Below are 11,519 nucleotides of genomic sequence, written 5' to 3'. Positions count from 1 at the left end.
CTGACAGTTCCTTGGGAAGACTAAGTGGAAGAAGCCTATGAAAGAAACAAGCTTAGATATGCAGACTTAGGGGCAGAAGCTGAGCAGCGAGGATGGAAAACTAGGATTTGAGAAAGCCCTTACACATGGCTTTCTCAAATCCTAGTTTTCCATCCTCGCTGCTCAGCTTCTGCCCCTAAGTCTGCATATCTAAGCTTGTTTCTTTCATAGGCTTCTTCCACTTAGTCTTCCCAAGGAACTGTCAGGTAAAGGAGGTTATTGGGTTGGTGTGGGGAGCAGTGAGACCTGACATTAGGGGAGTGTCTCTGGGACACCAGAGATCACTGTCTAGCCTCCTGGAGGTGTCGTGGGACCAACTAGACGAAACACTGGTGAAAGGAGGTTCCCACCTGATGACCCCAAAGACGTGTTAGTTATCACTGCTCACTGGTCTGTATAGTTAAGCCTTGTCATAATAGCTTATCATAGGGCTTAGGAGTTATTCACTGAGTGCTGATCCTTTCTCTAGAGCACAAACTTCTTGTGTTTATTTGAACTGAATGTTTACACAAAATTCTGACCCTACCATCTGAATGTCGCAGCAGAAATCGAGACTCATCAGAACAGGCAACATTTTTCTAATCTTCTGTTATCCAGTTTTGGTGAGCCTGTGTGAAATGTAGCCTCAGTTTCCTGTTGCCAGCTGACTGGAGTGGCACTTGGTGTGGTCTTCTGCTGCTGTAGCCCATTTGCTTCGAGGTTCGACGTGTTGTTGTTTCAGAGATGGTCTTCTGCATACCTTGGTTGTAACGAGTGGTTATTTGAGTTACTGCTGCCTTTCTATCATCTTGAACCAGTCTGGCCATTCTCCTCTGACCTCTGCAATCAACAAGGCATTTTCGCCCAGAGAACTGCTCACTAGATATTTTCTCTTTTTCAGGCCGTTCTCTGTAAACCCTAGAGATGGTTGTGTGTGAAAATCCCAGTAAATCAGCAGTTTCTGAAATACACAGACCAACCCATCTGGCACCAACAACCTCTTTTTTTATTTAAGAAACTAAGAACAAAAAGGTCACCATGGGTGTTACAAGGTCAAATCACAGTACTTTTTTTTTTCCTTTACATATATACACAATCTATTTCTCCCAGTATTTTGTATGTTTTTCCATCTCAAGTCTTAAAATAAAAGAAAGTCTTTCCATACAGTATATTTCATATATAATCCCCAACCATTGGACCAATATTGGAGGATCAACTTCCAACTATTTGTGAGTTATGGCTTTCCTGCTACCTGCCAAAAGTATCTTTAATAAATACTTATCTTTGTGTGGGACAGTTTCAGGTATTTTTCTAGTTCAAAGGCTTGTTGAATGTCTTCCAATTTCGTGTACATATTTTGTGTTTTGGGATTCCTGATTTTATAAATTGTATTCTTATCCTGTCGTTTTCTTATTCTGCAATACAGAAGTTTAATTGCTTCACCTCCTGTCTCATAATACCTTTGTTTGGCAAAAATCAGGTTTTTTTTCTGTTTTTTCATCATATAACCCTTTCATGTCTTGTTGTTGACAGCAATTATTCTACCTTAGGTCACAGCCTTTGCTGCATCCCATAGGGTATTTGGGGACACTTCTCCATTATCATTACCTTGGAGATACATTTCAAATTCTTTCTGGGTCTGTTTCTGTACTGCTTTGTCATTTAAAATACCTGTGTTAAGTCACCAAAGTGAATTTTTCTGCTGGTGAGCTACAGGTAAAGTTATGTACACTCCTGAATGGGCCGATATATCCATAATCCCTATATTACGTTCTTTAATTCTATGTCTGTCAGATTAGTCAGTTCTTGAGTATGAAAAATGACGTGAAGAATAATAAGTAAATTATTTGTCCAGTGGATGATGCTCTCTCCAAACGTCAATCATCCCTAGTTCTTAAAGCATCTGCTGGACCTTTGTGTTATTTGAATTTTTCTTTTGGGGCAGATTATGGCTGGTTCACACTACACGATATCAGCCCCATTATAGCCCAATGCAGCGACATACAGTGTCGGCATGGATTGTGAACGACAATGAGTGTCGTACACGATAATCCATCATTTCATCTCGATGGATTATCGCACAAGGTATTCACTGAAGGTGCTTGTGATTGGGAAATGCAAGTAGATTTGCATTTCCCAATGCAAATCTACTTGCATGAAAAATGATGGCGTGAAACAGCAGAGGCACTTTAGCAATCTGGTGAGTACTGCCATTAGCATCAAGCTATTAAAAAATAGTGGCGGGGCTTTTACTTACCACAACTGTAGAGGCTACCAGCTTCATTTGAAACAGACTACATTATAAACAGGCCGATATTTTTTTCCCTCTGTATTTTTATATTTTTTCTTTTTATCTGCTCCTGTTTGCCTCGATAAAATGAATGCATCTCGCCGTCATTTTTAAACTCAACACTTCCTGTATCTGTTTCAAATCAAAAGCCCATTATAACTTTGGTTGAGAGAATCCCTTAATTTTCTGAACAGGCTTTAATTGTGAAACATTTGCAGGAACTTGTGGAGGATACAGTGACTTGCATGTTTGCATGCGGTACTTCAAACGTTGCTCCTGCCATCTGGTGGCACTTTTTCAGTTACTACAACAGCATTTCAGCTGGCTCATGAAGAGACACAGTGACTGACATAATAGTAAAAGTAATAAAAATAGGACAAGAATAACCCAATGACATCACGCACGTCGTGAAAGACGACCGGGGATAATTGGTGTGGACCATTGTGTAGTGTGTCATGTCTGTCCGCCAAGTCATGGCACGATTTCATGACTCCACAATCTCCTAATGTGACATAGTGACTGTCATAACAGACAGAAATGCTGTGTAGTGTGAACCAGGCATTACTCATATCTAGTCTAGGTTGAAGTTGGACATTTAGATCTCCACCACATATTAGGGTTCCATATGATTCAGTGGCTATTAAATCAAATAATTTCTCAAAGAATGATTTATTGCTCACAGGAGGAGGGTACACATTAAGATAAGAAAGTTATGAGAACAATAGCCCCTTTTACACAGCCAGATTTTCCGCGAATGTTGGGCCGTTTTGCCGGCCAGCTGCGAGCGTTTATACACACAATTTCGCCCAATTTTCCGCCTCGGAGGGTAGTCATATTGGCGGAACCCTTTAAGTTTAAACAGACCGAGGCGACCTTCCACAACGGGAGGGGCTGTTGAAGACTTGTGTGAGGAGTTGTTGGTGACGCCGCACGTGCGAGCCACTGGCGGTGGATAAACAGGAAACAGCTGATAGCAGGAATTAGCAAGCAGCTAGTAGCTAGAGGGAAACGCAAACCTGACAGACACTGTAAAGATGAGCAACTGGGGAAACAAGGAATAGCGCACCCTACTTGCACTTGCAAATGAAGAGGCCATTACTCAGTTGTTTCTCCTCTGTCTGGCCCAGGGCCTGCCTTAATTCTGATTTTTATAAGCTTTTCCCTGACCATGTTGCTTTTCAGTCTAGTTTCCTTGTCTTAAGATTGCTCTTCAAAGGGGGTTACAATCTACCAGTTAGGACAGGTTCTTTCACAAAGCCGCCTGCCTCAGCGCCATACCAGAAGCATATTGTTTTTCTAAGACCTTTCTTCCCCATTCTGATGCTCGCTTTGAACTTCAGCAGGTTGTCTTCACCATGTCTACATGTCTAAATGCATTGAGCTGCTGCCATGGGATTGGCTGATTAGCTATTTGCGTTAGGAGAGACCACAACTGCTCAGGAAGACAACCCGCTGCAATACTGGGGGGTTAACAAAGTGCAGTTTCCCACTCTAGCTCAAATGACACAGAGATACCTTTCAGCACCATGCAGCAGTGTGGACAGGGAAAGGCTGTTTAGCTCAGTGTCACATATTGTAAATGAAAACCAAAACAGGCTCACAGCTGATAATGCAGGGACGCCTCTTTTCATCAAAAATTCCCTGCCTCTCAGTTTTTTTCAAATAGACTTTGACCTACTCACAAACAGCAGCTTGTGATGACATTATAATATATTATTTCAGTTGTTCTGCAACAGTTGTGTGTTGGTACTGAAATCCACTGAATTTGTTACATTTAAGTAAGGTGTGTGGCAAGGCCATGTTTCTTAAGAAAAACATACGGTTGAAAGTTAAAATGTCATTAACCACAAATTGTTACAGTCAGGAACTGAAAACATCTAAAGAAAATAAAACACTTGTATTGGTACTTGGCATCAGCAAGTACCCAAATGTACAAGTACTGAAAAAAAGTGGTACTGGTGCATCCCTGTCCCAAAACCCAAAAATATTCTGTTTACTGACATTTATAAAAGACCAAAACAGAAAATAGAACCTGAAACTAGTTGCTGTAAAAACCTATTTGATCATCATTCCATCAACTCATTGATTAACTGGCTGATTGTTTCATTTATGCCAACTATAAGCATAGGCAAAATCACACATTTAAACTCAGGGATTCTGTTTAGAAAAGCCTCATTAATGTCTTGAAAGTCCAACAAATATAAACAAGCCCATTTGCAAAATATCAATCATTGCTTATCTCACTGAAAAAATTCAATAAAATTTGTTAACTGTCCTATCTTTAAAAATAACAAATAGAAAATAGTTATTGTTTAGAAAAGCAAACCCTGCAGTCAGAAGATTTAAATAACAAGTGAAGGTATCACAGTACTGTGCTCGTATCACTGCTTTGTTTTACATTTAGCTTCATCATTCATTTATCACCATTTATGGCCCCAAACTGCTCCGCAGCAGCTCAGAGGTTAGTTATAGCACACATCAAGGGTTCAGTCTGCATTTAAAGATAAATAATGTGTGACGTTAGCAGGACTCTAGTTGGGAAATAAAAAAACATCCTCACCTTTGAACCTTTAAAATGTTTTGCAAAGCATTTATCAGGACTGTTAAACGGTGTGGTGAGTGAAGATTTTGACTCTGAACTCAAAGACACACAATAAACAATCAGAGGACGTCTCACCAGCAGCCTCCAGCATCTCCTCTTCCTTCAGACTGGGGACCTCGGTGGACGGAGAGCAGCCCTCCACCCCCAGAGCGGAGTAGGAAGAGGACAGGCCATCCTCCACGTCCAGTGAGTTTGCTGTGGCCGTGACCCCATCTGACAGCTCCAGGCTGGGGATGGAGAAGGAGGCAGAGTCTGTGGACTCCCGCTGGTCATCTGAGCCACCCGCTGTCGCCACAGAGGAGCTCTCCTCGAGGTCCGGATCCAGACCTGCAGACACACAACACACCAGAGACCGCAGAGTCCTGAGGACACCTAATAACAGCAAAAACTTTAATAGATAACAATAATAATAATAATAATAATAGTTGTCCCTGGCTTTATATGCGTCCACAAGCTGCTAGGCTAATTTATACAATGTAAAGGCCATAGGCTCGTGCTAATATCATCAGCATGTTGTAAATGTGTCCAGCAAAAAGATAAGTGCTTCATCTGTGAATGCTGCGAGTTATAGTGAAGCCCATTTGTGTACTTACATTTGAAGTTGCTATTAAGCTATATTTAATGTATGTTTTGGGTGTGTTTTAAATCAATTAAACTTTACAACACTTCACAGAAACCTCCGCCGCCCACCAGTGTTTTGAAGGTGTAACTGCAGAGTGACACAGACACCACCACCACACAAGTATAAATGCTCACAACCACATAGGCCACGTGCGTAGGCTATAGCGTAGGCTCTGCATAGAGCTGACGCACAACTCTGCAACCATTGGGCCAGTCATCACGAAACTTGCAGGATATGACCACAAAAATATCTGAAACATCCTTTGAAACTTTCATTTTAAACTGACCACTCAAGAGCACTACAAATGCAAAAAAAAATGGGTGTGGCACAACACAAATCAAACTATAAGTCAGAAATATGTTTCATTACAATGATGAACAACGTATGTGTAATTATATTGACAGTGCTCAGTTCCAAACATGTGCATTGGCCGGGCACAAAATTTGGCCATAAATCACTGACAGTTTGTCAAAACATCACCAAACTCAGTGGATATTTTCAGTTAGGTGTTGAGACATGTGCTCAAATGTTTTCACAATTGAACAAAATGGGGTGACAGTGCTGCCAAAGAGGAGCGTGTTTTGCCTGCAAGTGTATAAGCTTCTGTCTGATGGTCATAAAACCTGCCAGTTATCTTTGATGTAGGTGTCATAAACAGTCAAAGGACTTGATCCTTTGCAACCAGTCCATGCTGGCTTGAACCCCAGAATCGCTGCCTGCAGCTATAATAATCTTTTTGTTCTTTTCACACTGGCCGGCAGCCAATCACATCCCAGAACAACAATGGCTGACTGAAGGCGTCTCCTGACTGGCTGCCTGTTTCTCTGCTCCACTTCCTGAATGTTAACCAGCTGGAACTTTACTACAAACCAGTGACACAGCAAAGTGTTTCAATAAAGATCTTAAGCTTCACAATAACAGGATTTTCAAATATGTACACTGCTGTTGAAAAGTAATCTGCTGTCACAGAGCTTGATTTTATTTTTTATTTAACCTTTATTTAACCAGGCAAGTCATTAAGAACAAATTCTTATTTACAATGGCGGCCTGGCAATGTGTGGTGATGTGGCTCAGTCATATGTGTCAGAGGACTCCTCTCTATGTCTGAATGGCCTTTGATGCTTTACGGTTGTAGAAAGTCCTTTTAACAAATAGATGTTTAGTACGAAGGGTTTGTTTTGTACATGGAGAACAAAACGCTGTACAGTGATTCAATCAGACTGACAACCGCAAGAGACAGAGATCCCTCTGAGCAACAGCTAAGAACAGAAGAAACCAGGAGCCATTGGAAAAAGAATCTGGAAGCTTAGCATCAAAATGTGTGCAGATTTATACAGGAACAGGTTCCTCTTTCACTGTCAAGTTCACAATAATGTCTCTAACATGCTGGAATTAACTTGAACCTCTTACTTTAAACTTAAACTTTAAACCTCTTCATTCAAACCAATGAGTCGACTGCAGAGGACTAACTCAATATTTAGACCCCAAAACAAAGCTAACATCCAAGTTAACACAGTATTCTCCTCTGACATTAGATACTGTGGGACATCAACTCATTTCATTTTTCTTTCTTTATAAGAATATACGACATTTGGTGTCTGAATTATAAATTGACAAGAAAATAAATTTTGGCTCGCTGAACACAGGAGCTGTTGGTCTACTGCTGCCTCAGTTAGTTTGTTTGTGTAATTGTGTGACTTTGGTGAATCTCAACTAAGTAGGGCTGGGCTATACAGCCGGTAAATAATATCACGATATTTTAACACTTCATTCCAATACATCATATTTATCTTGATATTTTGAAATCTTCTCTAAACTACTGGGTGCTGTTATAATAAAGTCAAACAAGGTGCTGTTATAATAAATTTAAATTAAGTACTGCTACAATAAAGTTAAATAAGGTGCTGTTATGATGAAGTTGAGTAAAGTACTGTTATAATAAAGTTAAATAAGGTGCTGTTATAATAAAATTAAATAAAATATTGTTATAATACAGTTGAGTAATATACTGTTACAATAAAGTTAAATAAGGTGCTGTTATAATAAAATTAAATAAAATATTGTTATAATACAGTTGAGTAATATACTGTTATAATAAAGTTAAATAAGGTGCTGTTATAATAAAATTAAATAAAATATTGTTACAATGATGTTACATAAGGTGGTGTTACAATAAAATTCAATTAAGTATTGCTACAATAAAGTTAAATAAGGTGCTGCTATGATAAAATTAAATAAAGTACTGTAACAATAAAGTTGAGTAATGTTATAATTAAGTTGAGTAAAGTACTGTTATAATTAAGTTAAAGTACTGTTATAAATAAGTCAAATAAATTACTGTTATAATGAAATAAATCAAAGCGGAACTACTGGTGCTTTAATTTTAAAGAACTCCACTCATCTCAGGCTGGAAGTGTTTTTGCTCTGAACTTGAAGCTTCCAGTTAATAGTCAGATGTGAGCAGTTAGCACAACGTTAAACTGTTAAGTGGTGCTGTTAAATGGAGGATTTATTCACTGTAAGCTGGTAACAAACTAACAGGTCTCAAATTTATATAATTAATAAAATTTTCAGTTAATGTGTTGCAGTCTAGAGCCCTGCAGATACAAAAACACATACCTTGCCTGCTCACACACTTTCACCCAGGAGAGTGGTCTGGAAGGGTGGTGAAGTGCGTGTGGCGCATCATGTTTGTGAGTCCTTTTCTTTTTGTGTCTTTGAGAGGGAGAGCAGGACGGAACTGAAACTTCAAAGCAAGGCTCATGCTAGCCTAGTGGCTTAAAAAATGACATTTATACTCAATGTTCACGATGTAGTCACTTTATATATCTCATGTGGAACAAGCCAAGCTACATTGAGTAAAATTGATATATCAACCACCCCTAGAAGTGAGCCTTTAAATCAATAACACAAAATACACAGACATACTGATTGAGGCAGCGGTAAACCAGCAGCTCAAGTGTTGAGCGAGCTAAAATTTGTGTTTTCATCAATGGAGTCTTAGCTAGTGCTGCACGATTAATCTAATCACAATCGCTGAAGAAGAGCATGAGCACGACCGAGAACAGGCTGAGTTGGTGGCGAAAAAAACGCAACGTCTATTACATGGCTTTACATCTTTACAATGTCTGTCAGGTTTGCGTTTCCCTCTAGCTACTAGCTGCTCGCTAATTCCTGCTATCAGCTGTTTCCTGTTTATCCACCGCCAGTGGCTCACACTTGCGGCGTCATCAACAGCTCCTCCCACAAGTCTTCAACAGCCCCTCCCTTTGCGGAAGGCCGCCTCAGTCTATTTAAACTAAAAGGGTTCTGCCAATATGACTACCCTACGAGGCGGAAAATTGGGTACCTCGGATCAACGCTCGGATCAACGCTCGCAGCTTGCCAGCAAAACGGCCCAACATTCGCGGAAAATCTGGCAGTGTAAAAGGGGCTACTTTAAGTTCTGTTCCCTGTTCGAACGGGCTGGCACTTTGTGAAGTACTGAGCATACGACTGGATAAATGAGACTTGGATTATAATGCTTATAATGTTTTTGGATTCTTCCCTCACAATGGAGACATGCAAAAAAAACATCTTCTGCATGTATTTAATGTAACACGGGGTGAATAAATGATATACAAATGGTCATTTTGCAGTGATGTATTCCTTTAATCTTTTAGTTTGACTCCTGACCTCACCTGACCTCTCACCTGGCTCTCCTCTGTCCTGACCTCCTTCACTCTTGATGTGTCTGAGTAGAGCCGACAAAGATTCTTCTTCGGTGGTAATGGCAGTTATTGTCCCATCTTCGGACGACAATGACGACGAATCCGGTGGTGTGGGTGTGGCCTCCTCCTCCTCTTCTTCTTTGAGGGCTTTGGCAGGAAGAGGACTGTCAGCGACACCATTGCTGCTCAGTGCCTCGGCTCTGACATCTGATACATCTGTCGTCATGGTTACAATCAGTTCTTTGGAGACGCTCTCTGCGGGAAGAGACACTTCGTCTTTGTTTTCTTCAATCACTAGATCTGCTGCTGCAGCCGGCACCGAGCTGGACTCCGCCATGATTGGCTGATAGTGGATTCTGACAAAACGAGACCTGACGAGAACAAACACCAACTCCTTCTGAGCACAAAAACACGTGTAGAAAAAATAAATCAAGAAGCCCTTATGTTAAAAAATGTTTCAGGTCTGCTCTGAGCTGTTGATTTAAGATGGAGGCGCGGCGGCTAAGGAGGCAGACAGCAGATGAGGCCCCAACATGGCCGCCAGGGGAACCTCTAGTATGTTCTCCCGCCTGCTGAGGGTGTCACAGAACAAACACACCAATCTATCTGACACTGACAATGTCAAACAGTTTCTGGCAGAAGTGAAATCTGTCGTCATAAATTAAAAATATATTAAGATTAAACTAAAGGCAGAAACTCTTCTTCTTCTTCTCCTTCTTCTCTTTCTTCTTATTTCCTGCCAACGGGAATTAGTTTGTGGGATGGTTAGAAGACTTCCTGTCAGAGAAAGTCTTTGCTGTCTGTCAGCAGGAACGATAGGGATGGAGGATTTTCTCTTCCTCTACTTCTGTCAGCAGAGCATCAACAGACTTCCTGTCAGACCTGAAAAGAAATAAACAAGAAGGACAAATCATTAAAGATGCTGTCTGTCTGTCTATCTGTCTGTCTGTCTGAAAAAACACCGACACATTTGGCTTCCTGATCAATATTGTGATTAAGTAGTTCAATCTGTTTAAAACAAAAAAACAACTAACAGCAAAGACATAACTGACAAATCAGAATGATGAAGCTTATTTCTAAAGTTTAAAAACAGACTTTGGTCTAAAAACACTGGATCCGACATTTCCCACAATGCACTTGGACATGGTGTCTTTCACTAGAGCTTTCTTGTCTGGTAAATGGCCACATCTTTCTGACTGCACACCCTCAGTGTGTAAGCCAGACACCCTGTGACACATCTGCAGTGTCCAAGGCTGATGACATCACTATCACATCTATGTGACATGATTAGTACAACAGCTGTTTTCACAGGATGAGGAGGAAGAGGAGTGGTAAACTAATCTTCATGTTTCAAATCAGTCATTTTAACTGTAAAAACATGATTACTTCAGGATCAAAATTAAAAGCTGACGAAACATAAAAATACAAGGTGGAACCTGTACAGACAGGTTTAACAATACACGTAAGTTTACTTTTACGACATAAAACATTCTTTTTTTAAAGGGAAAAGGGGAAATGGTATTTAATTGGTGTTTATTATTTAGACAGTCATCTAGTGACTAAACTGGTCGCAATACAACAGGCATCTGTGTCACCACTGAGGACTAAAACTATTACTAACAAAGGACAAAGGGCTGACGATACATTGACCAACACCCATTCTCGGAACCCATCGGCTGTATTATAGCCTCTGGGGGCAGACCCCCGATTTTTTGGCATTCCGGTTTGATCTGGGCAAAGGAGGCGAATTTCCGTTTCCGACTTCCGTTTATATATAAGTAAATATGCTGAACCATTGCGATGGATTCAGAGTTTGCAGTGACGCCAGTTCACCGCACGGACCGTTTAACCTGGCAACAACTGCAGCCGGCTCAAACGTGATTGGTCAATATCACGCAGACTACAAACAGCCTACAACCGGAAACCAGGGCTCTTCCGCTCTTCTTCCGGAGGCAAGATCTCCGGGGTTTGCCTACAGACTCTACATTCAGTGAATGTAGAGTCTGTATATAGAGACTAACCAACTCCAAAACTGCATACTTCATAATGATAAAAACTGAACATGGTCCTAAGAGTTTAGTCTCGCCACCAGACAATCAGAGATCTCCGCCTTCTGATAGCCTGGGGACATTCCTTTCTAAAGTGTGTTTAACACACCGGCGAAAACGGCCGGCAACAAACCAACGCCTCTTGCATTTTTGAAAAGGACACGCCTTCTCGGAAATGTGCGCTCCCCCTTTTCTCGTCCACAAGGAAACAAACACACAGAGAGCTTGA

General features: G+C 40.7%; 1 protein-coding gene across 7 annotated transcripts in view; it reads right to left on the bottom strand.

Annotated features, from left to right (window-relative positions):
- mindy1 (MINDY lysine 48 deubiquitinase 1) overlaps positions 1 to 11,519 on the bottom strand; it is a 47,967-nt gene that overhangs the window by 22,524 nt on the left and 13,924 nt on the right. For 5 of the 7 annotated variants that reach the window (XM_050034413.1, XM_050034412.1, XM_050034416.1 and 2 more), the window contains exons 2-3: positions 9,213 to 10,124; positions 4,986 to 5,237 (exon numbers count right to left, since the gene is read on the bottom strand). In XM_050034413.1, the coding sequence (XP_049890370.1) occupies positions 4,986 to 5,237; positions 9,213 to 9,579 (619 nt within the window). In that variant the 5' untranslated portion in view covers positions 9,580 to 10,124. The remainder of the gene's footprint in view (positions 1 to 4,985; positions 5,238 to 9,212; positions 10,125 to 11,519) is intronic. The other 2 variants (XM_050034414.1, XM_050034417.1) reach the window with 1 other exon arrangement.

This window comes from Epinephelus moara, chromosome 22 (assembly GCF_006386435.1).
Source record: "Epinephelus moara isolate mb chromosome 22, YSFRI_EMoa_1.0, whole genome shotgun sequence".
NCBI lineage: Eukaryota > Metazoa > Chordata > Actinopteri > Perciformes > Serranidae > Epinephelus > Epinephelus moara.
This window is presented reverse-complemented; position numbering and strand designations above follow the sequence as displayed.